Source organism: Colobus angolensis, unplaced genomic scaffold, assembly GCF_000951035.1.
Source record: "Colobus angolensis palliatus isolate OR3802 unplaced genomic scaffold, Cang.pa_1.0 Scaffold6, whole genome shotgun sequence".
Classification (NCBI taxonomy): domain Eukaryota; kingdom Metazoa; phylum Chordata; class Mammalia; order Primates; family Cercopithecidae; genus Colobus; species Colobus angolensis.
The window spans coordinates 27,005,419-27,031,660 of NW_012119598.1; the positions used below are offsets into that span (position 1 = coordinate 27,005,419).

Consider the following 26,242-nt stretch of genomic DNA (forward strand, 5'->3'; position numbering starts at 1 on the left):
TGGTCTCGATCTCCTGACCTCGTGATCCGCCCGTCTCGGCCTCCCAAAGTGCTGGGATTACAGGCTTGAGCCACCACGCCCGGCGCTTTATTTTTTTTTAAGTTTTGGATTCATTTTGAAGAGAATGAGTTTTCTTCTACTGGTTTATAAAAGTTATCTGTATTACTCTTTAAACATCATTCTTCAGATGCATGCTCAAGTTGAAATAGCTATCTTGATAGGTAGATCAAAAGATATAGCTATAGAGATTTAAGAATACATAGCTAAATATATCTATTTATAGTAGATACATATTGAACTGTATAAATTGAAAAGGATGTATAAATTTTATCAACATTTATCTTTTTCATAATAGGGCTAATATTTGGCAGGCTCTCATTTCCTTTTGGTCCTATCTTCTGTCTCCATACCCATCCCTATGCAAACAAACAGTTCATATTTTGGCATTTATTTTTTTCTTTTCTGTTCTTTCTTCTTCTTCTTTTTTTTTTTTTGGAAACAGGGTCTCACTCTGTATTGTAGCCTAGAGCTCAATGGCACAATCATGGTTCACTGCAGCCTCGAACTCCCAGACTCCGGTGATCTTCCCACCTCAGCCTCCTCGCTGGGACTACAGGCACGTGCCGCCATTTGCAGTTAATGTTTTATTTTTTATTTTTTTATTTTTTAATAGAGATGAGGTTTTGCCATGTTGTCCAGGCTAGTCTTGAACTCCTGGGCTCAAGCAATCCGCCCAACCTCGGCCTCCCAAAGTGTTGGGATTACAGGCATGACCCACTGCACCTGGCCCTGTTTTGGCATTTCTTAAAAACTTTTTAGTATTGATTATTATGGATAGTCTTTCTTTTTTTTTCTTTTCTTCTATCCTTAATTTTAAGATAACGAAAATATAATCAAGATAATTGATGCTATTATTTTCCACTCATTTTCTGATTACATCTCCTGTTTTTTTTTTTTTTTAACTTCTCTAAATAGTTTATTTCCCCTAAAGTGTGAGGCATTATATGGTCTTGTATCCCTAAAAATAGTTTTCTTGACAATTTTTGACTGTTGCCTCAATGGGACTATTTAATTTAATTTAATTTAATTTAATTTAATTTAATTTAATTGAGACAGAGTCTCACTCTGTAGCCCAGGCTGGAGTGCAGTGGCTCAATCTCAACTCACTGCTACCTCTGCCTCCCGGGTTCAAGCAATTCTCCTGCCTCAGCCTCCTGAGTAGCTGGGATTACAGGCACATGCCACCACGTCTGGCTAATTTTTTGTATTTTTAGTAGAGATGGGGTTTCACCATGTTGTCCAGGCTGGTCTCAAACTCCTGACCTCAGGTGATCCACCCGCTTCAGCCTCCCGAAGTGCTGGGATTACAGGTGTGAGCCTGTAATCATCATTTTTGAAGAACTTCGGGACTATTTTAAACAATGTTGCTATGAGAGGATTGTGAGAAAAATAGGATGTTTAATTAAATTTGAATTTCAGATAAACAATGAGTAACTTGGTAGTACAAATATGTCCCATGCGTTTTGGTAATGAAGCAAAGTCCTGTATTATTTCTTGTTTATCTGAAAGTCAAATCTAACTGGGCAGTCTTCATCTTCTTGGGTTTTTTCTTTTTTATTTCAAAATCTGGCAACCTCATAGTATAAACATTTTTTTTTTGTATATGTTCCTCAGTGTGTATAGATTCATTTATCTTGGAGTGAAATTACTGAATCATAAAGATTGCATAACCTAAGCTTCACTAGGTAAATCTGTGCTCAGAAGTGTTGTATTAATTTACAATTCCAGCATTTGTTATTAATTTTGCTTTTCAGCACATCATTACTTACCCTTGGTATTATAGACCACCAATCTAGTGGGTGTGTAGTGTGAGCAAGTTGTGGTTTTTAATTTGTCTTTTACTATATTTATTAGCTATTTGGATTTCACCTTGTAAAGTGCCTACTTACATCTCTTTTTTTTCTCATTTTCTTATTGATTTGTAGTAACTACGTATTTTTATTAAAAGCCCTTGGTTAGTTTTATGTGTTGTAAATATCTTTTCAAACTTGATGGTTACTTATTCTATTGTTGGTATATTTTGAGGAACAGAAGTTCTTAATTTTAATGCAATCAAATTTGTTGTCTTGTTCTTTATGTTAGTGCTTTTAGTGCCCTTTTTAAGAAATAATTCTGTCTGTCAGATCATGAAAATATTCCTCTGAATTATATTCTAGAAACTTTATATTTTGCCTACAATTTTTAGATGTGCAATCCACCTCTACTTCATATTTTTGTATGTTGAGATAAGTTAAATTTTATTTTTCTTCATAATGATATTCCTTTAACCCAGTACCATTTTATAAGCCCTTTCTTTACGACAAAGGTGGCACTGTTCTGTCATAAATTAAATGTCCATATATGTGGGATCTTTCTACACTCTTTCTTCAGTTCTATTGGTCTACTACTTGTGCCAATACCATAAGGTATTTATTTTCATAGCTTTGTAATGTATCTTAATATTAGGTAGAACAAATATTCCAGTTTGTCTTCTTCAAGATTCTCTTAGTTAACTGTTCTTGGCCCTTTGTGAACACATGTCAGTTATATAAAAGTCTTTTCAATTTCCACAAAGTAACTTAAGGTTTTGATTGGGATTTCATTGAATCTACAGCTCATTAGGGGAATGAGAAGATATTTATAATTTTGAGTCTTTTAGTATATAAAAATGGCATCTCCCTCCATTTACCTAGTTTTTAAAAAATTTCTTTCAAGTCTCTCACTTATGGTTTTCTTTGTGGAGATCATATGAGTAATTCATTAAATTTATTCTTAGATATACGATTTTTATTATGGTGTTGAAAATAGTATCCTTTTAAAAATTTTTATTTTCACAATCTTTATTCAGGTATTTAGAAAACAATGTATATTTATAGATTTACTCTATAAATTCCAAAACCTACTTATTAATTCTAATAACTTATAAGTAGTGTTAATCTTCTGATTTTTTTTGAATGCCACCTAGAAAAATGTTAATGATATTTCTTCTTTTTTTCATATTTCTGCATCTTATTTCATTCATTAGGACATAGTAAAAAGTTTAGTATTAATAAATAGTGACAGCAGGCATTTTTTTCATACTCCAATCTCAGAGAGAAATGTTCCATGTTGTGTGTGTGTGTATGTGTATATATGTGTGTGTATATATATGTGTGTTTGTGTGTATACATATTTATACACACAAAATTCCCACAGCAAATATACATACATGTGTATGTATATATACATATACATAAAAATATGTGTATACATATTTCTCAGTGAATTGAGTCATATATCTTTATGAAGTGATTGTTGTCATTTCTAGTAATACTGTTTGTCTTAAGGTGTCCTCTGAGATCAACATAGCCTCATCAGCTTTTTAGCTAAAAATTGCGTAGAATGTTTTCTCTGTTAATTTCAACTTTTCTGTTGCTTTATATTTCATTATATATTAACATGAAAGCAGCACAGAGTTAAGCTTCATTTCTTAATCCAATATGGCCGCCTTTTGTTTTTAGTTAGAGCTTTTAGCTTATTTAAAGTAGCTGCTGGCATGTCTAGTTTACCAAATTATTTTGATTGTTTTATATTTGCACCTCTTGTTCTATGTTGCTTTTTCTCTACTTTTTTTGCCTTCTTTTAGATAAGGTATTTTTATCATTTCATTTTTGTCTTTATTACTTTGAAATTGATGTACCTTTTCTATTTTTTAAATTATTAGATTAGAAATTACAACATGTTTTCTTCATGTATCAATCTCTTAGTACTTTTATCCTCTGGCAAGACAGCATGAAGTCTTTCAAATACTTTGCTCCATTTATCTTCTCTTGACTTATTTACTCTTATTATTGTTTATTTTATATTTTGTATATAGTGTTTTTTAAACTCCTCAGGGCATTACTTTTGTTTACCCAATAAAACAAATAGGTGAATAAGTGGATTTGTCTGCTTATTTACCACTTTTGCTGATCTTCATTTTTTTCCTGCATCTCTAATTTTCTTTCTTTAAACCTAAAAACACTTTTAAACGTCCATTGGTGAATTGAATTCCCTGTTTTTGTTGGCTTGAAACATGTTGTCTTTCTTTTGGCAAATATTTTCACTGTTTACAAATTTAAGTTGGTAGTTATTTTCACTAAGCAGACCGAAGATGTAATTTTATTGTGTTCTGTCTTCCTTTCTTGAGTTTGAGAAGTCAGAGACCAGTCTATCTGTTGCTCATTTGGAGGCAATCTTTCTGATTCCTCTGATTGCTTGTATGACATTCTTTTTGTCTTTGCTTTTCTGCAATTTCTGGTTTCTTTTTCATCCTACTTGTGATTACTAGGCTTCTTAAAGATGTGAATTTCTGTATTTCTGGAAAACTAGAAAACAATCATTTTCTCTTCATACATAGCCTCTGCCCTATTTTCTCTCTTCATCTTCTGGGACTCCAGTTAGTTGTATGTTGGGTTTTCTGACTGGATTACCCCATGTCATGCCATATATTCTGTATTTTTACCATTTTTTCTTCCTGGGATTCATTCTGGATAGATCTTGACAGGTCAAGAATAGAGTAGGTTATAGTATAGTAACCAATACCCTCAAGTCTTAGTGGCTTTTAATGACAGAAATTTGGTTTTTTGTTTACACAAAAGGTACATATTAGGTTGGCTAGGAGTTATGCTCCATATAACCTGGATTTCTGGATCCTGGTTAGTAGCCTTGCAGTCATCCTTCTGAATAATACTAGTTGTTGCATCAAAGGGAAAGAATGGCCTCTTGGTTTCTAATGCTTCTCAGAATTCACATGTATCACTTCCTCTCATATTTCATTGGCCAAAATAACTTACAAGAATACATCTAACTTCAAAGAAGTGGGGAAATGCCCAAGAAGAGAACCAGAAAAGTTATTGCAGCTGCAATAATTGACTTCCCAGGCTTGCCTTCTGGTCACCAAATATTTGATTCATTCAAATTTCAAATGCTCAGAAGAGTATTCAGTTTTTCTCTCCTTTTAAAGCTGAGGCGGGGCAGATGAGAACTGTCTAAGTTAACTTACTAGGCAGAGACAACTTTGAACAGTTCTGGAGTCACATTTCCTTCCACATCTTGGATGTTTGCAGAAAAATTAGCTCCACTAACAGCTTTTGGAAGTTAGCTCTGCACACCTGAGTAAACTCAATGGAAGAATAAAGGCACTACGCTCAGAGGGAGGAAACAGACCATGGCCACCTGGTGTTCCCCATTTCTAATGAGGCCACTTCTCTGACCAGGGAGTTTCTATGATTCTAGTGATGTTTTCTTCTTTTCTAATACCATAAATACAGACATTGTGGTGGTGGAAGATTCCTCTTTATGGGAAATGTGGCCATGGTGGATGCAGACCATCTCTCCCTGTCCCAACTTTGGGATAAGGAGCATTTGGAGGAATTATCTACACACTACCATTCCTTTTGTTGAAAGCATTCCTCCAAATAAAGTTTATATGTGATCCACATGGTGCTAGTGGTAGGAAGGTGTAGTCCTTTGTGAGTACAGATTTATGCCAGCATTTCCATTCTGACTCTTCTTATTTGTGGCTTTAGGATATTATCTCTTATCTTCTGCTTGTTCATTATAACTGAAGACATAGATTATCCAGAATAGGCAAACACCCAAGGCAGCCAGTGGTTTCAGTGGTTATTTACCTCTCTGGAATCAAACTATTCTTTCATTTTTAATCTCTGAAGTATTCTTTTGCTTTACTTTTTTTGCAAATGAGGCATGCATTTAAAATAACTGTTACAATTTGATAGGGCATTTTAAGTGTCCTTAACAGGAAAATTTCAGCTAACTTTGTCCATGACACTTGCAAAAACAGAAGTCTGCCTTCATAGTCAAATTTTGGTCAATGTTTAACTGTATTTACTTGTGATTTTTCACTCTTTCTTTGAGAAAACTGTATCTTGTTACTTATATTACCACTCAGCCAGTCAAATACCTGTGCTGATCAATCCACATATTCATTACTAAAAATAAAAGAAGTCCACTTCTGTACCAATGGCCAATTACTAAAGAGTTCTCTACATATCTAATTGACAAATAATGAGATAGAAATTGTATTATTTGTAGATTTGGAGAGATGCCTGATTTGACCAAGTTTATTTTCATATGATGCAAAAACTCATAAGTCATCTCCTTCTGGCATCTTCTCTGCAATCTTTCCTATGCATAATCTTTCTCTATACAATTAATATTGGAAAAGTAACTACATGTCTGTATGTTTCTTACCTGCCTAAGGATCAATCCAGTCAAAGTGGAAGCAATCAGTCCTCCTAGCATTCCACTTAAAGTTGAACATGCTTTAATAAATCCAAAATATCTATACATAAAAGAATAATACACAAATGTAAAGTAGTACAAATACTGCAGGAAATGCCAACCTAATCAAATGAAATTTAAGAGAGATGACTGCTCATTTTGCAAATTCCTACTTCTCAAATTCCATTAAGATGTTAGAAAAAGTATATGAATATAGGCAACTTTCCAGTGTCACCACAGAGTCAGAAAGGTTGTCTTTAGCAGTAAAGGATACGATGATATTAATAAAATGGGATTATATTTAGAGTGAAACCCAGTAGAATTAGAAAATATGTAAGTTCCATTGAGAAATTCAGAAGGTGATATGTTTTGGTAATGGGAACTGTTTGGGGTTAATAAAAAATTGAAGGGCTTTGTTCACCTGGTTTACTCTCATAGGCCCAGAGCTACTGACCTACAAAATTGTTTCCAATACTCAGGCAAGGAAACCAGAAGCCTAGTTTACAAGCAACTATGATTGGCCAATCCTGGAAGCTCAAACCAATTCCAGCATGAAATGAGCTATAAAAGCAGTGAAACTGCAGCAAATGAATCCAGGTAACTGTGAATGGCATTATTTTGTTTGTTTTCATGGCTGAGTAGTATTCCATAATATATATATAACCACATTTTCATTATCTACTTATTGTTTGATGGGGATTTAGGCTGGTTCCATATTTCTGCAGTTGCAAATTGTGCTGCTATAAACATGCATGTGCAAGTGTCTTTTTCATATAATGACTTCTTTTCCTTTGGGTAGATACCCAGTAGTGGGATTGCTGGATCAAATGGCATTTCTACTTCTAGTTCTTTAAAGAATCTCCACACTGTCTTCCATAGTGGTTGTACTAGTTTACATTCCCACCAGCAGTGTAAAGGTGTTCCCTTTCCACCACACCCACGCCAACATCTATTATTATTTTGTTTTTTAATTATGACCATTCTTGCAGGAGTAAGGTGGTATCACATTGTAGTTATGATATGCATTTCCCTGATAATTAGTGATGTGGAGCATTTTTTCATATGTTTGCCACCAAATGCCATATGTTTTCACTTATAAGTGGGAGCTAAGCTATGGGTATACAAAGGCATACAGAGTGATATAATGAACTGCGGAGACTCAGAGGGGGGAAAATGGGAGGAGGGGCAAGGGATAAAAAACCACATATTGGGTACAATGTACACTATTCCTCTGATGGATGCACTAAAATCTTAGACATCACCACTGTCAATTCATCCATGTAACCAAAAACCACTTGTATCTCAAAAGCTATTGAAATAAAAAGAATATTTTTTAGAAAAACTCAGAATTAACAAGGAACTCCAACTTAACAACAACAAAATATAAATAACCGCATTTAAAAAGTGGGAAAAGGACATAAATAGCCATTTTCAAAAGAAGACATACAAATGGACAATAAGCATATAAAAAAACTTTCAACATCACTAATCCTCAGGGGTAGTGCAAACTAAAACAATGATGAAATAGCATCTTATGCCAGTCAGAATTATTATTATTCAAGTCAAAAAACAACAGATGTTGATGAAGATGCACAGAAAAAGCAATACTTATACACTGTTAGTGGAAATGTAAATTAGTACAACCTCTATGGAAAACAGTATGGAGATTTCTCAAAGAACTACAAATAGAACTACCATTAGATCCTGCATTTCTGCTACTGGGTGTCTACTCAAAGGAAAAGATATTATTGTATCAAAAAGATATCTGCACTCATGTGTTTATTGCAATACTATTCACAATAGCAAATATATCAACCTAAGTGTCCATCAACAGATGATTGGATGAGGAAAATGTGGTACATATGCACAATGGAATACTACTCTGCCCTAAAAAAGAATGAAATAATGTCTTTTTCCGCATCATCGATGGAAATAGAGGCCTTTGTCTTAAGTAAAACAACTCAGAAACAGAAAACCAAATACTGCAAGTTCTCAGTTATAAAGTAAGAACTAAATAACTTATCCACATTGACAGAGTGTAGAATAACAGACATTAGAGACTTGGAAGAGTGGGAGAAGGGTGAGGGTTAAAAAATTACTTAATATGTACGATGTACATTATTCAGGTAATGGTTACCCTAAAAACCCAGGCTTCACCACTACATAATACACCCACTTAACAAAATTATATTTGCACACCTTAAATTTATACAAAAACTAACGACTTTTAAAAATGCTTTTGAGAGCTTGGATTTAAGAAAGAAAAAGATTTTTAAAAACTCTCCCTAGTTACAATGAACTATCCACACACACACACACACAAAATCAATGAAACAATCCCATATATAATAGTTACAAGAAAAAAATTCTTAAAATAACTTTAACTGAATGGGTGAAAGACCACAATGAAAACTAAAACGTTAGTGGAAGATATTGAAGAAGACACAAACAAATGTAAAGATATCCTGTGCTTATGAATAGGAAGAATTAATGTTGTTAAAATGTCTGTGCAATTCAAAGCAATCTAAAGATTCAATGCAATCCTTATCAAAATTCCAATGACATTTTTCCCAGAAATAGAAAAACAATCTTACAATTTCTATGGAAGTACAAAAGGTCCCAAATAACCAAAGTAATCTTGAGCCAAAATAACAAAACTGGAGGCATCACACTATCTGACTTCAAAATATACTTCAAAGTTTTAATAATCAAAATGACAAGATACTAGAATGAAAATAGATACATAGACCAATGGAGCAGAATAGAGAGTCCAGAAATAAATCCAACATTTAGGGTGAATTGATTTTTGACAGTTTGGTGCCAAGAACACACCATGGAAGAAGGATGATCTCTTCAATAAATGCTGTTGGAACAACCGGGTATCCACATGCAGAAGAATGGAATTAGACTTATCTCATGCCATATATAAAAATCAACTCAAAATGGATTAAAGACTTAAACATAAGACCTGAAACTGTAAAACTACTAGAAGAAAACACAGGGGACAAGCTCTATGACTTTGACCTGGGCAATGATTTTTGGGTTAGGATCACAAAAGCACAAGCACTGAAAGCAAAGACAGACAAATGGGATTATATCAAACTAAACATCTTCTGCACAGGAAAAGAAACAATCAACAGAGTGAAGAGACAACCTGAAGAATAGGAGAAAATATTTGCAGACTATACGTATAATAAGTGGTTAATATCCAAAGAATACTAGGAACTCAAACTCTGTAACAAGAAAACAACCCAATTAAAAAATGGGCAAAGGACCTGAATAGTCATTTCTCAAAAAACAAAGATATACTATCAACAGGTGTATGAAAAAAATGCCCAACACCATTAATCATCAGGGAAATTCAAATTAAAACCACAATGAGATATCCCTCTACACCCATTAGAGTGTCTGTTATCAAAAATACAAAAGATAAGTGTTGGTGGGAATGTGGAAAAAAGGGGAACTTTTGCATACCATTGGTGGGTATATAAATTAGTACAGCAGTTATGGAAAACAGTATGGATGTTCCTCAAAAAATTAAAAGTAGAACCACTATATGATCCAGCAATTCCACTCCTGAGTGTCTATACAAAGGAAATGAAGTGAGAATGTCTAAAGAGATATCTGCACTACCATGTTCATTGCAGCACTATTCACAATAGCCAAGATATAGGATCAACCTAAGTGTCCATCAGCAGACGAACGGGATAACAAACGTGATAATATACACAATGGGATACTATTCAGCCTAAAAATGAAGGATATCAAGTCATTTGTGACAACTTGAATGAACTTGGAGGACATTAATTTAAGTGAAATAAGTCAGACACAGAAAGACAAACACTGCATGATCTTAGTTACATGTGGAATCTTACAAAATTGGACTCAGAAGTAGAGTAGAATAGTGATTACTAGGCACTGGGAGTGAGATATTAGCCAAAAGATACCAAACTTTATTTATATATGACGAATAAGCTTAAGAGATCTATTGCATAACACAGTGACTATAGCATGAAACAACATATTATATTCTTGAAAATTCCTAAGAGTAAATTTTGTGTTCCCACACACACAAAAAAATGCTAAGTGTGTGAGGTAATGCATATGTTACTTTGCTCAATTTTAGCCATTCCACAAAGTATCCATATTTTAAATCATCATGTTATACACAATAAATATATACAACATTTATTTGTTAAAGGTTTAAAAAAAGTGTATAAACAAATCCTACCTGGGAGCGATATCCAAGCCATTTATAAGTACTCCACCCAAGCAAAAGCTGCCTGTTGCACCAGCAAGTATTAGGAAAATGACAATGCCGTAGAAGCTGGAACTCAGGAAAGGCAGGCATACACCAAAGATTGCCGGAAGGAGAAATCCTGGGGAGTGATTCAGACAACATAGTTAGGTGCATCCTAAAGACAGGGGAGAAATATCTCCCAAGTGCTTAAATGTTCTGGCTGTTGCTTACCTGCTGCTGTGAAGAGTTTCCGGACAGCAATTACGCTGAGAATATTCCTGGTCAGGAAGAAGTCTGATAACTGACCTACTAGGATACCACAGATCCAACCAAACAAATAAGGAAGGGAAGACAGAAACCCATTCTGAAGAGGAAACATTATTCTTGGAGTGAGTTTGATGGGTAAAGCAGTACTGACACACAGAGTAATCCCTATGCTAAAATTTATTATCTAAAATGAGTACTTTCATATAGGAAACCATCAATATACAATACCAGAATTACTGCTGGGATCACATTACCCAAAAGAAAGAGAAAAATAGCTTTGAGGTCAGTAATATTTATCATAACTTGTCAAATCTTCCAATTTCAGTATCATGAAACATAAAAGCACTGGCTAATAGAGAAGGAAGACTACATCAGGAATGGGAAATACTGGCCCTGAGGAAAATGGTAAGAGAGGATAAAGATGACAATTACGGACATGCGTATAGTGCTTACACTGGACCAGCTGCTACTAATCCTCACAACAACTTCAGGGTTTCATGAAGTATAAAATTGAGTCAGAGAGAGTTTATAAGACCTTACTGTTATGCTGGGCCCTAGGCTGGTTTACTGGAAGTTCATTACAGAATGCGGCAAGTGGTAAGCCCAGACAGACTCCATTTCTAAAGGAGTCTTGTTTTGTCTGGGGTTTCGAATAATAGGAGTTTGCCCGTATCAGTGATTCTCCAAGCCAGATGAGTAATGGGTATGCCAGTCCTTCCAAAGCAAGACTTGAGTCTTGTTTTCATAGCCCAGACTCATTGCTTTACCTTGGAGAGGATTGGTAAAAGCTTGGCAGAGTGACAGGGCCTGGCTAAGTGACTTTCATAGGAGGCCCCCAGTCTCTGTAGGGAATGGTGGTGTTGAGCCTTAAGTAATATACAAAGGGAATCACACAGTAAATGGGAGATGGGGAATATGTGGAAACACAGATGCATGTACACTGCTGCTGGAGTGCCAGACACTTGTGTCTGTATCAACGCCTTCTGTTTTGGGCAATGTTCATATAAAGAGCAGAAACAGTTAATTTTCAGGTGAGGAGCAGTAGCCAGACAGTGTGAGGAGTTGGCAAGAGCTGAGACTAGGGTCATTAGAGACAAAAAAATGTACACAGAGTCTTTCACGAAGTTAAAAACAGAACAAATAGTATACTTACCTCTTTTATATTAACATGAAGCGTGGAGTTGATAAACAGTGGCGTGTATAGTGTCGTGATGATATGTGACCAGAAAAAAGCAAAAGTACCAATGAAAATAGCCCAGACTGGAAGCGATTTAAGCATAGCCTTGATAGGCAGAGATTGTCTACTTGAACTGACCTGGAAAGAAATTCATTAATAATTAGCACATTAGAACAAACTGGAACATGTTTAGTTTGGAGTAGAATCTTGGAGATGCCAATATGGAGAACTGTGCTCTACCTGCTGGACCAGGGAGGATGTGATGTATTCCTTTTCACTGATGCTTATACATGGGTGGTCCTTGGGGTCATCATAAAACAGAATGAACCAGAGAAGACATAGAGCACAGCCACAAGCACCTATCAAAGCAGGATAAGTTAGAATTGGAAGTTTCTGTTTGTAGTGGATCTCTTTCCCAAATTCGCATTTTTCAATATATTAGTCTGAGAACCTGGACCTCCTGTTTCTTTTTTGAAACTTTGCAACAAGGCTTATGTTTTTCATAGTCCTCCTTTTATCCACAGGGTCCTCTCCCTGCTAGAAATAGGGTAAGGCCTATGCCCTTTCCTGATCTCCTATCCTCTGCCCCCTCCACTCATGACATCTGGGCCTGCCTGCCCTCAGGCCCTCATCTTTTCAAATTCCTCATGTGTTTATCATAAGAATATGGCACAGCTGAGTCTGCTCAGGGCTTGACAATTGCCCAGTTGTTTTGTTTTGTTGTGTTTATAATGTTTAAGTTCAGGGATACATGTGCAGGTTAGTTATACAGGTAAACTTGTGTCATAGGGATTTATTGTACAGATTATTTCATCACCCAGGCATTAAGCCTAGTATCCATTAGTTATTTTTCCTGATCCTCTCCCTCTTCCCACCCTCTACCCAGTGGTAGAGGTTGTTCTCCTCAGTGTGTGTTGTTCCCCTCTATGTGTTCATGTGTTCTCATCATTTAGCTCCCATTTATAAATGAGAACAAGCGGTATTTAGTTTTCTGTTACTGTGTTAGTTTGCTAAGGAGAATGGCCCCCCAGCTCCATTCATTTCCCTGCAAAGGACATGATCTCATTCTTTTTATGGCTGCATAGTATTCAATGGTGTATATGTACCACATTTTGTTTATCCAGTCTATCATTAATGGGCATTTAGGTTGACTCCATGTCTTTGCTATTATGACCCAGTTTTGACAGCATAGCCTCAGCCATGTACCTGAGATATAGCCCAGACTTCAGGGATTGTTGGAGTTCTATAAGAGTTTGACAAGTTATTTACATGAGTTTTTATATGAATAACTTGACTGTGAGGAATTCTCTGTTGGGACAGGAAGTATATAGTGCTCACCAGTCAGTCTTCCAGAAGACTTGCATTCATTTAACAAATACTAAGTGCCTATTATTTACCATGCACCTATTTTAAGTACTGGGGATACAGCAATGAATAAAACAGACAAAAATCCCTGCCTTTACGGAGTCGACTTTGTAGTGGATAAAAAAGAACAAAAACTATTTTATTCAATCAACTCCCCAAAAATTCATATAATACTATTTATTATCTCTTTTTCAAAATGAGCAACTGAGACTTGGAAAGATCAAATTATTTGTGGGACATAAATGTTAGTGAGTGGTAGTTTACCTGTAAGCATGAATTATATTGTTTAGGGAGAAACTACACCCCTAGATGGGGAGGCTGGGCTGCTGGAAATAAAAATACTATAATAGAAATAAAGAATGCCTTTGATGCATCAGTAGACTAGACATGACCAAGAAAAAATCAGTGAACTTGATAAAATGGCTATAGAAATTTCTAAAACTGAATTGCAAAGACAGAAAAAAGAACTAAAAAGACAGAATGGTCTGGGCGTGGTGGCTCACGCCTGTAATCCCAACACTTTGGAAGGCCTAGGCGGGCAGATCACCTGAGGTCAGGAGTTCGTGACCAGCCTGGTCAACATGGTGAAACCCTGTTGCTTCTAAAAATACAAAAAAATTAGCTGGGCGTAGTGATGTGCCCCTGTAATCCCAGCTACTCAGGGGGTTGAGGCAGGAGAAGCACTTAAATCCAGGAGGTTGAGGTTGCACTGAGCTGAGATAATGCCATTGCACTCCAGGCTGGGTGACAAAAGCAAGACTCCATCTCACAAAAAAAAAAAAAAAAAAAGGAATATCTAAGAATCGTAGGACAATTATAAAAGCTGTAATATACATGTAACAAAAAAATGCCACAAGGTGTAATATACTTGTAAAGAAACATACCGGAAGAAAGAAAGAAATAGAGAAAGAGAGAAAGAGAAAAAAAGGAAGGAAGAGAAAGAAAGGAAGAAAGAAAGAAAAAGCAAGGAAGGGAGGGAGGGAGGGGGTAAGGAAGGAAGGGAAGGAGGGAGGGAGAGAGGAAGGGAAGGAGGGGAAAGAAAAAAATAGAAAAAATATTTAAAGCAATAGTTACTGAGAATTTCTTAAAATTAATAATAAACTTCAAACCACAGATATAAGAAGCCCAGAGAATGCCAAGAAGAATAAATAAAAAAAAAAAAAAGTTACAACCTGACATGTTGTAACCAAATGTCCCGAGTTTTTTAAGAAAAAGGGAATGAATTACTATTTTTTTAAAATTTTTCTCATCTTTTTGCCTTTGACCTTGTGATCCGCCCGTCTCGGCCTCCCAAAGTGCTGGGATTACAGGCTTGAGCCACCGCGCCCGGCCACGCCTTTCCCCTTTTCCTCTTGCTTCTCATTTCCAACTTAGCCCTTCAGAAATGCAAATACAACGTTTCACCTCCTCCCCTCACCAGACATTCGCTATAGGAAAAATTCTCCTAACTACGTGCTTCAAGACATAGCTCTCCTCCAGAGCTGACAGTCAATCTGCAGACCAAATTGCCAGGGAACTTTCATCTCTAGGGCATGGCCTCAGAACTTCCACTCTCCAGGAGTGGCCTTGGAACTTCCTTCCACCAGGAGAGCATATGGAAAACATGCCCTTTTTGGCCACTTTTTCAACCTACTTCCGTCCATGAAAGTGCCACCTCAACTGTGCAGTAGATAACTGCCTGGTAGCAAGGGGGCCCCTGCCCTTGCTCATTTCCTCTCCTACCTTATGAAAATGCTCACTTTTTTTTTTTTTTTTTTTTGCCACTTCAGCTCCAAAGGTGAAACGGCACATTTAAAAGCAAGAAATTTTGTTTCCCTTCCCCAAGTTAGCTTTGGAATAAATCCACTTTTCTTGTACCAGCCCCCACTCTTGTTAATTGGACTGTACATGTGGTAAGCAACTAACTTGATTTTCAGTTACAATATAATATTCAACTTCAATAAATCAAAGACAATTTTGAAAGAAGCCAAAGGGAAAAAAAAATAACCTGAAGAGTCATGTTTAAATTTAGAATTCTGAACACAAATCTCTGGTGACTAGTCTGAAGCTTGACCCATTCCTACCCAGATCCATTCCCACTTTGCTAGGTACTTTGAATGGATATATGTGGAAACCCTTGCCTTCCCCAATGGTGTACCATTCATATCTTGTGCAAATAGTGCCTCCTACCTCCCTTGGTCACTCCCCAATTCAATGGATATTGGGAAGAACCCTGCTGGTCTTTTCCAATATAACCAATAGCCTTGGTTCTATTTAAGCAACACATTCCAGGTATAATAATTAGAAGCAGAGTCATGAGCTCTACAGAGCCTACTGTTGGCACCTGCCCTATGAAGAGAGCCTAGCTAGAGAGGGGCTAGAATGGGCTCTCCACAATGTGGAATCCAGGGCAAGGGCCCTCTGGCCTGGCCTCAGGGCAGCTGTGACAGAAGCCATAAGTGATCTTGGCAACAGCTGTGTTTGATGGCACAGACACTAATCACATGTGAGTTAAGGAGAGTGTGAGATGCTAGGAAATGTAGGCAATGGGTACAGACAGATTATGCAATGATTTCAATGGTCAAAGGGAGGTTAGTTGAGATAGAAGACAGGGAAAGGGAATCATTTTAGAGATTTGAGAAGAGTTAAGGAGTTTGAAATAGTCTTTAGGAGACAAATATAGCAGGATAGATAGGCATTTTTTTTTTTTTTTTTTGAGACAGAGTTTCACTCTTGTTGCCCAGGCTGGAGTGCAATGGCATGATCTCGGCGCACTGCAACCTCCGCCTCCTGGATTCAAGTGATTCTCCTGCCTCAGCCTCCCGCGTAGATGAGATTACAGGCGGCCACCACCACACCCAGCTAATTTTTTGTATTTTTAGTAGAGACAGGGTTTCACCATGTTGGCCAGACTGGTCTCAAACTCCTGACTGTAGGTGATCCACCCACCTCAGCATCCCAAAGTGCTGGGATTACGGGCATGAGCCACTGCGGCCAACTGCCCAGGCCATTTTAAGTGCAAATGTAAGTCTGTGACTCAATTTACTCTATTTGCTAATCTCCAGCAATTATCAGCTGCTTAAATACAGTTATTGTCTTATTCTTTAAAACAGTATCTATTCAGATTTGTTCAACTTTATTGGCAGGAATATTCAAATGGAATTTTAAAACAATCTTGGTTTTAGTTTTCCCTCTGCCACTAACGAACAGGTCATTTGACATATGTGGACATCATGTAATTTCCAGTAAAAGGGTTGTGGGAGGCAGACACCTGAATTCCTAAACAGCTGTCATTTAATCTCTTTTCCTCGATTCTTAGTGATAAGGTAGAAACATGTGAGGGACTTCACAGTAAAGCTATTATCATAGTACAATGTGTAGTTGTGTAACAGCTTCGTTTGAGTTTCATGAAGCCACAGATAACTGTAAGTGGCATACATTGCTGTACATGATCTTATCACAGAAATACAACATAAATATTAGATGTCATTCAACCCTTGATCAGCAATGTTGGGCAGCATTAGTTATTCCAAAGTTTTCCTTATATGGAGCTGAAACCTCTCCCCTGCTCCCCCGCTTCCCCATAACTTCTGCATATTTGGGTTGGTTTTGTAATTCAAAACAGATCTGCATTTTATTTATATGAAAGTCCTACAAGGTATGTTTTCTCAAGTTTTCTCTTCCTCAGGCTAGCCATTCTCAGTTTTTTCAGCCCCTTTCCTGATAAGGGGCTAATGTTCCATCACTATACTGACCATTGTTTACTACTGAAGACTAACACAGTCATTAACAGCAATGGAATTTTGAGGATGGAAGTTGTGTTTTCAGATTAGGCCTCTGCCATCTGCTCACTGTATGTATTGGATATCTTCTGTTTGTCTCCCTAGATGTACTCCTCATCCTTCTTCACCTTGCTTTGGCTACAGATGGCTGATTTGAATGAACATCAGTAGGCCCCCATGTCCTCTGCTTCTACCTGGATTTGGCCAACAGAAATTCCAGGCAGAGATGAGAGGGAGAGAATTGAGTGAGATCAAGGTGCTTTTTCAAACCCTGGTTACCTCTGTCCTGTGATTGCCTCAATCTATGTGTCCTTTTATGAAAAATCAGGAGGCATCCTGCTCTATAGAGCTCTCCTAATGGATTCTGATAACTACTTCCTTGCTTGATGCCTTTGGACCTGGGGATGCTAGATGTTACGAGCTCCTGTATCACTAGCCCCAGGTAACTGGACTATTCCTGGGATTCTACCACATCTCATACTTACCTTTTTAAGTGATCATTTTGTAAATAAATTCTTCTAATTTTGCCTTAAGTATATGACTTTGATCAAGTTACCTAAGCCTTTTGAAATTTCCTCACATATCAAATGGGCATAATAGAACCTATCCACATTTTCTTATTCACAAACCTGAAATCAAGATCAGAGAGCCAAAAGTGATTTTATCACTTATTTGTAAACCTCATTTCTTTATAGTTTTTGTGTGTATTCTAGTTTGCACAGATTTCATTTTTTACTGTAGAAAGTAATGTGTTTGATTATGGGGTAGTGCTCCACATCATGCTTTGAATGTTAAGTATAAAAAGTAATATATTTCTGAAATCTGTAAACTTATTTATTCTGATCATCCTTGAGTTTCATATAAAAGCATATGCATCTATAGCACCTACATTACAGAATTACAAAAGTTATGTATGAAAATACATGTATAGGGCCGGGCGCGGTGGCTCAAGCCTGTAATCCCAGCACTTTGGGAGGCCGAGGCGGGCGGATCACAAGGTCAGGAGATCGAGACCACGGTGAAACCCCGTCTCTACTAAAAATACAAAATATTAGCTGGGCGCGGTTGCGGGCGCCTGTAGTCCCAGCTACTCAGGAGGCTGAGGCAGGAGAATGGCGGGAACTCGGGAGGCGGAGCTTGTAGTGAGCCGAGATCGTGCCACTGCACTCCAGCCAGGGAGACAGAGCGAGACTCCCGTCAAAAAAAAAAAAAAAAAAAAGAAAATACATGTATAGTTTTAAGCATCATAATACCTTGCTTGTGGTAGGAACTTAATGAATATTGACTTCTCTCTTTCACTCAGTGGAGTTCTTGATTTTTAATTTTAACTTTATATGAATTATTACATTATATTGGGTTTTAATGTTTACATTTTTCTTAGATTCTGCTGAATAATAACTAGGATTTTACAGACGGAGACTCACCAAAAATATAGAAGACCATGGGCCAGCCCAGAGATTCACAGATTACTCCAGTCACAAGTAGGACAATAAAGGGTCCCAGCAAAAACCCTAATCAGTAGGTACAAAGAACATCCCTAATTAATGCAGGCATCTGAAAGTACAGATAATGTAGTCTCGCTGTAGCAAAGAACAATTTCCTGTGAAATAAATTTATGTATCATAACACAAATATCAGAAGAAAATAATAAAAATATTTTCTTTTATCTCTTTTTCTCTGTTGAGATAAGGATGCCTCTTCTCCATTCTATACAATTCTCTCATCTTCACAGCAAGAATGCTGAAATAGATGATTTCCAAAGCCCTTGACCATTCAAAACACATGTTTCTTATGGCTCTAGGGAAGAACATAATACAATGAGATGAAAATAGGATTCAAACATTCTAGTCTCTAACTCTTTACCTGATGTACTTATAGAAGTAAGTCGGCCTCGTTCCAGGGGAGGAGCCCATTTGACATATATTTCAAACTGGGCTGTTCCAACTATCCCCTGAAATGAGAAAGTTTTGACATTTAATCTCTAATACTTCCTGTGAATTTAAACTCTGTTTAGTTTTAGCATTATTTTAATACCTGGGCTACTCCCTGAACTGCTCGACATACAATGACCCAAGCTACTCCAATTCCAGCTGCTGGTGGGATGAGTAGGCTTAACACAGAGCTGAGGCATAATGCAAAGCCAATCATTTTCTTCGTAGAATATATTCCAGAGAAGTATCCAACAGGAACTTGGATGATGACGAAACCATAGAAGGTGGAACTCAAGATAAGTCCCTGGATATCTGGGCTCCAGTTATACACAGGGTTCTAAAAGACAAGGGGGGGATACGTGGAATCACTCTGCATATCAGAAATTTACTGTGACATTCAGGGATTCAGGGAAACTGTTCTTCTGGCTCACCTCTTGTAAAGTAGCTCCCTTCTTATTAGTATTCTTTATCACATGACCTTCTTTATTCTTTAATCACACCATTTTCTATACATATTTACATTTTATTGTTGGAGTAATGTAAAGTCCTGACAGCCAAGGACACCATCTGTACCTCCCTCCAGTACCTCTCACAGCATAGACATTTAATGCTTGTTTCTTGAATGTTACTAAACTGCATGTAAACTCCTCCTGCACAGCATACATACATTTAAATAGTTAATTTCCTGTACTTCATAGTATACTACAGTTGTGAATTTCCTCTTGCCTGTTCACTTTCTCTAACTCCTCCATTAATTTAAACTCATTCACAAAACCACTTTTCCCCACATACATATTGCTCCCAGAGAGAAAAGTCGTGATAGAGAGAAGATAAAACCATGAAGAGTTCTGTCTGAGCTGTAAAAACAACTGCATGGAACAGTAAAAAGAAAAAGGTCATTTATCTTCTTTTACTTGGTTCTGATGTGGCATGTTTTTTCCAGAATGCATTTGTTGGTCCATTCCTACGTTAGAGGGCCTTCTATAGTTTCTTTTTACATTATTAAAGAATGATAAAAGAAAATCCTAATGTTGAATTTACTGTTGAGACTACGAAGAAGGAGGTTGCACATGTTTTTGGACCCACTGAATAGGAAGAAATCTTAATGGTAGTAGGGGAGGACAGGATAAAGTTTATTTGGAAGTGTCTAAGATAGTGGCATTTTCTAAACTTTCTCTGTTAGTTGCATAATTAGGAGGAACATATTAAGTAACAAAGAGTTTCCTGAATAAACGGTGAATGTGCTGGGTGTTATTTTTGGTTCAATATTAAATAAAATAGGTAGGAATCCATATGTTTGTTGTCATCACTATTATCTTATCCCTCCATTCCTCTTTTTTTCTCTCCTTTTCAAGTCCCTGTCACCCTATAGCTGTGGCCTCTAGAGTGTATATTTCTCTTGGATGGAAAAGGACTTCCATGGAGAAATCTGGTAGGAGTGACTCTCTGAGAATATCAAATAATAACCAGTGAGACACATCTGTATAGTAGCCTGGGTGCCAGGGAAGTTCCAGATCTTTTCCACTGAGGGGAAGAAGGCTACACAGGAGATGAAGCAGAATGCTCGGTCAGGTTTTGTTTTTTCTTGTTTTTAATCACAGGAAGCACCAAGGAAGTCAATACTCACCCATACCCATATCAGATGGGCCAACAAACATTTGTTCAACTCTTCCTGTGCATGTGAACAGATCACTCAAAATCTTGGATAGTTTTTCTTATGGCTTAAAGCCATCACTCTCCACAGCAGAATGTAGAAAATAAAAAAAGTTCACCAGAATTGGTTTAAATCCCTTGAGCTCAGACTGAAACTACTCACACCAGAAAAATAAATCCTCAGTTTATATTTTTCTATCCAATGCATTAACTAGTTGCCATTGAACAAAGAACTCCACATATAAATGTATAAATGACTTTATGTAAATCTTAGAAATAAATATATATACACATTTGTATGGGTCATATAAATGAATAAGAGATGTACAATACCTAAGCAAGGAAAATGTATCAAGGGTATCACTAGATAATTTATAAGAGAACAAAATGGAAATGATCAATAACCATAGGTCACAGAAATATACAAATGTGTAATACCATTAGTAATAAAAGAATATATACTTTAAAGTTATGGTAGAATTTCTGTCAGGTTGGTACACTTTAAAAAGAATAATAACACATTCTCCTTGACTTTGATGGAAGAGGGAAGACTGACTACAGAATATTCCTCATCTACCTTCTTTTTCATCTTCTTTTCTATAATTAGTGTTTCTTACTGTGGTAAAATATCTGTGTGTGTCTGTTCTTCCTTGTTTTTCTTGTTATTTCATCTTTTTTTCTAAAGTGTTCTTTCTGACTTTTTGATAATCCTTTCCTGTCAATTTCCTTTTTTCATTCATCTGCTCTTCCAGCATAGCCTCCTGTGGTCTGGCCATGTCTACTTTGAGTTCTTGTAGATACTGCACTATGGTGCAGTATCTTCCATAGCTATAATTGCTTTACTAATTTTTTAGGTTATTTTGTAATATTAGACTACAATTTAGATCTGCTTTGTGGAATAATTTTCTGGTGTGTTTTTCTATTTAGAATAATTATGTATTCTATTTCTTCATTTTTAAATGTAGTACCTTATGTAGCAGTAAACTGAATTGTGACACGAAATTTCATGGGATGGCAAAAGGTTTCATGGGGTGGCAGGCTGATGCATGTGCTAGAGAAATCTTTCAAGTTCCATAGCTCAAGAGCTCCCTCCTCTTTTAGAGCCATAGAGAAGGCTCTAAAATACAACTCCCATGAGTTGCCATTTCTCTAGAATATGAGGTTCTCAGTATTTAAACCAAAGCACTGGAATACCATAAATATTTAAGAATACAATTCAAAACACTTTTATATAAAATAGACTTTATATAAAATAGATTTTATATACAATAGATTTTATATAAAATAGATAATTGACACAATAAACTGCATCTATATACATACTTGTGAAGCTATCACCACCTAGAAGTTTTATATTAAGGGAGTCCTGTCATATGTACTCTTTTTTATTGTCTAGCTAATTTCACTTGGCATAATTATCTTAAGTTTTATCTATGTTGTTCTTTGTGTCAGTAGTTCATTCTATTTATACTGCTAAGTAGTACTGTATTTTATGGATGTGCCATAGTTTGTTCATTCATTCACCTACTAATGGACATTTAGGTTATTTCTAGTTTTTTGGCTATCGAAATAAAGCTAGACAAAAATGTTTATAGAACATTTATGTATAAGTCTCTGATTGGACATATGTTTTTATTTCTCTTCAGTAAATAACTAACAGTGGAATGGCTGTCTCATATGGTAGGTGTATGCTTAATTTTTTTATGAAATGACAAAATGTATTCCAAAGTGGTGGCACCACATTTCATTCTCACCAGGACTGTAGGAGAATTCTAGTTCCTCCACATTCCTGCACACATTTTGTATTTGCAATCATTACAATTTTAACCATTTGAATCAGTGTGCAGTAATTTATCTTTGTAGTTGATGTTTGTCTCCAATGTCAAATGATATAGAGCATCTTTTCATGTGAGTATTTTTCCTCTGTGTATTCCCATTGGTGAGATAGCTGTTCACATCTTTTTTCCATTTTTTGTATTGGGTTGTGTCTTTTAATTGAGTATGGATAGAAGTTCTTTATAAGATATGATTTGCAAACATGTGCCCCTGTCACTGGCTTGTTTTTTCATTATCTTAACAGTATTTTAAATTCTGATGAAGTCCAGTTTTATGTTTGTTCTTTTGCATATCTCAAAAAATCAGTTGTTCATGTGTGTGTCAGTCTCTCTATTATATTTCATTGATTTATTTTCTGTCTTTACACTAATTCTATGCTGTCTTTATTACTATAACTGTGTAAGTCTTAAAATTCCAGTAGGTAGTGTTACACCTCCAACTACTAATTTTCAATGAACATTCAGAGGTAATTCAACAGAGAAGGAAAAGATTTCTCAGCAAATTGGGCTGGAAAAAATTGTATATCCATATGTTAAAAAAAATCTTTAATGCAACATATACAAAAAGTAATTCAAAATGAATCATAGATTTAACTGTAAAATGAAAAATTATAAAACTTCTAAAACATAGAAAATTTTTTTGATCTTGGGTTATGCAAAGATTTCTTATATGCAACTACAAAAGCACAACACACAAAAATGTTAAAAGAAATTCTTTAAGCAGAAGAAAAGTGGTATAGCTAAAAAATGTGGATTTACATTTAAGAAGTAAGACCATTAGAAAAGAATAAATGAAAGTGGAAAATATTTTATTTTGAATTGATCTAAAAGATAACTTTTTGTTGAAGGAATGTTTTGAGTGTTTATAACATATAGATACATAAAATGAATAACAGTAGTCACAGAGATGGGAGAGAGGAATTGGAAATATTCTGTTACAAGATGCCTTCATGATACATGAAATAGTGTAGTGTTATATAGGGGTAGATTTATATTATTACAAATGTATATTATAAAACCTATAGAAGCTATTAAAACAGGTTTTTTCAAGTATAAATGATATATCAAGAGGGGAGATAAAATTCAATCATATAAAATGCTCAGTTAAACCCAGAGAAGGCAAAATGTGAACAAAAAAAAATTTGCAAAGAACAGATTTAACAAATAGAAAACAGTTACCAAGTGTGTATTTTTCTATTCTTCCTTTCAGTTCTCAGTTTTTGCCTCCTATATTTTGCTGCTCTGTTGTTAGGGATCATTTGTTGTTAGGGATCATGTTTAGAATCATTTGTTTTTGGAGAATTCACTCTTTTTATCATTGGCTAATGCCCTCTTTATCTCTGGTTATCTTCATTGCTATAAACTCTGCTTTATCTAAAATTAATATAGCTACTTCAGTTTTCTTTTTATTTGTGTTCTCATGGTTGCATAGTTTACATCTTTCTTCATCCCTTTACTTCTAACCTATCTGATTCTTTATATTTTAACAGGATTTCTTGTAGATAGAATATTCGAGGATCTTTATTTGTTATAAATTCTAACAATTTCTGTCTTTTAACTGGTGTGTTTAGAACATTCACATTTAAAGTGGTTATCAATATAGTTGGATTAAAATCTACCATCTTTTAACATTTCTTTTGTGGTAAGCCCAATGGCAGTAAATTCATATATATGGAGGGAAAATTGAAGGACAAAAGTTGAAAGACAATAAAGGCTTTTTCAAGTTATAGCTACAGCTTGAAATTTTATAGTCTTTCAATTTTGTCAATAATTTTATTGAATACAGAATTCTAGGTTGGCAGGGGTTTTCTTTCTTTCAACACATTAAAAAGTTCACTTTTCTCTCCTTGTTTGCGTGGTTTCTGATGAGAAGTCTGCTATAATTCTTATACTTGTTCCCCTGTAGGTATTTTCTTCCTCTGGTTTTATTGAAATGTTCTTTTTGTCTTGGTCTTCTGAAATTTAAATATGGTATGCCTAGGTGGCTTTTCTTTGTTTTTCTTTTTGCTATTTACCTTGTTTGGTGTTCTCTGAGCTTCTTGGATCTGTGGTTTGATGTCTGTTATTAATTATGGAAAGTTCTCAGCCATTTTTTAAAAAAAATATCTCTTGTTTCCTATTCTCTCTAGCATTCTGGTCATGTACATGTTACACCATTTGATACTGTCTACAATTTGGGAATGATCTGTTAATTTTTTTTTCATTCTCTTTCTCTTTGCATTTCAACTTTGGAAGTTTCTATTGATCTATGTTCATGTTCACTAATTCTGTCCTCAGTGGTGTGGAGTCTACTGATGAGCCCCTCAGAAGCATTCTTTGATATAGTTTCCTTGATTTCTAGTTTTTCTTTTTTACTCTTTTTATAGTTTCCATCTTTTTACTGACATTACCTATCTTGTTTTTATTTTTTCCTGCATCTACAGCTTCTGGCAGATAACAACTGATTATCTTCCAGAAATGAAATTAATGAAACATTTAAATATCCTGCTTGTCAAAAACTTGAAAAATGTAATGTGTCTTCACCTTCCACTTCTGGTTTAAAATGCTTTCCTTTTTTTTTCTCTTGTCCAAATTTCTAGATTGTAAAGAAACCCTAACTTTAGGGTTTTATTCTCCCTTGCATAGAAGGATTTACACAACAAGCCCTTCAGAAGTATTGAGGCATACTTTATTCATGGAGCATTTTATTTAGGTCACTCCTGGCAAGGTAGATGAAGACTTGAGCTTCTTTTTCAATTATATTATCATATCAATACAATTCCATCTCTATACAAGTTAGTTAGCAAGAGAGGGTTTTAAACATTTGACTGTGGAGAAAATTATTGATATACCTTTATATTATCCAGGAGCTTCTTTGTGGAGGTGTTGAGCAAACCATGTGGATCTGTGCTATTCACCATGACTACCATTGTGAGGTTCAGGCATGTGCGCTGTGCTGCTGTTATAACATTACAACAGTGCACAAGGAAAGACAATCCATAGCGAAAGGAACAGAAACCTGGAGCTACAAAGTAAAACAGAAAGTCTCAATTATTAACACAGCTGAGATAAAAACATACTTTAAGTATAGGAGGGACATTCAGAAATTTGGACTCCTAGATATTAATTTAAAATTTTATTGTACTTAATGACCTTTGATAATTATTATATAATAGGAAGATGTGAGACTGATATAATAGTACCATATTCTCCTTAAAATTATAATGCCAACTAGAAATTCCAAGAAAATTAAGCCAATCTTTAAAGTTCTTTGGCTCATGTCTATTTTTTAAAAGACCCTTTATAAACACCCTGTGTTACTCTTGGATGTAAGTCCCCTTTATAACAACAAAGACATTTTCTGTCAAGAAAACTATTTCTTTTCCAACATTTTAAAAATACACTGGATGAAAGACTCATATATGCCCAATGTGGAGAAAAACGGCATTTAAAAAAATGTAATTACTTATTGATATCAGCTAGAGTAATCAGTTGGTGTACAGCCAAACAAGTTCATTGATGGAAGAAAGTAGGGAGTCCAGAAACAGACAGGCATATGTGGTTAACTTTTAAAAAATAAATGTACTAATGCAATTCATTGGAGGAAAGTAAAGTCTTTTTCAACAAATGGCATTTTTTTCAAGAGAAATATAGGTATATGTCTACAAAACGACATGTACAGAAATGTTTATAGCAGCTTTATTCAAAATAGTAGAATGTTTGGAAAGAAT

General features: G+C 35.6%; 1 protein-coding gene across 1 annotated transcript in view; it reads right to left on the reverse strand.

The window, feature by feature from the left end:
• The window catches only part of SLC17A1 (solute carrier family 17 (organic anion transporter), member 1), a 61,568-nt gene that overhangs the window by 30,587 nt on the left and 4,739 nt on the right, over window positions 1-26,242 (reverse strand). The window contains exons 3-11 of the mRNA XM_011962816.1: window positions 25,364-25,536; window positions 19,148-19,381; window positions 18,977-19,064; window positions 18,538-18,624; window positions 12,228-12,346; window positions 11,964-12,125; window positions 10,775-10,907; window positions 10,535-10,682; window positions 6,274-6,364 (exon numbers count right to left, since the gene is read on the reverse strand). Of these exons, the coding sequence (XP_011818206.1) occupies window positions 6,274-6,364; window positions 10,535-10,682; window positions 10,775-10,907; window positions 11,964-12,125; window positions 12,228-12,346; window positions 18,538-18,624; window positions 18,977-19,064; window positions 19,148-19,381; window positions 25,364-25,536 (1,235 nt within the window). The remainder of the gene's footprint in view (window positions 1-6,273; window positions 6,365-10,534; window positions 10,683-10,774; window positions 10,908-11,963; window positions 12,126-12,227; window positions 12,347-18,537; window positions 18,625-18,976; window positions 19,065-19,147; window positions 19,382-25,363; window positions 25,537-26,242) is intronic.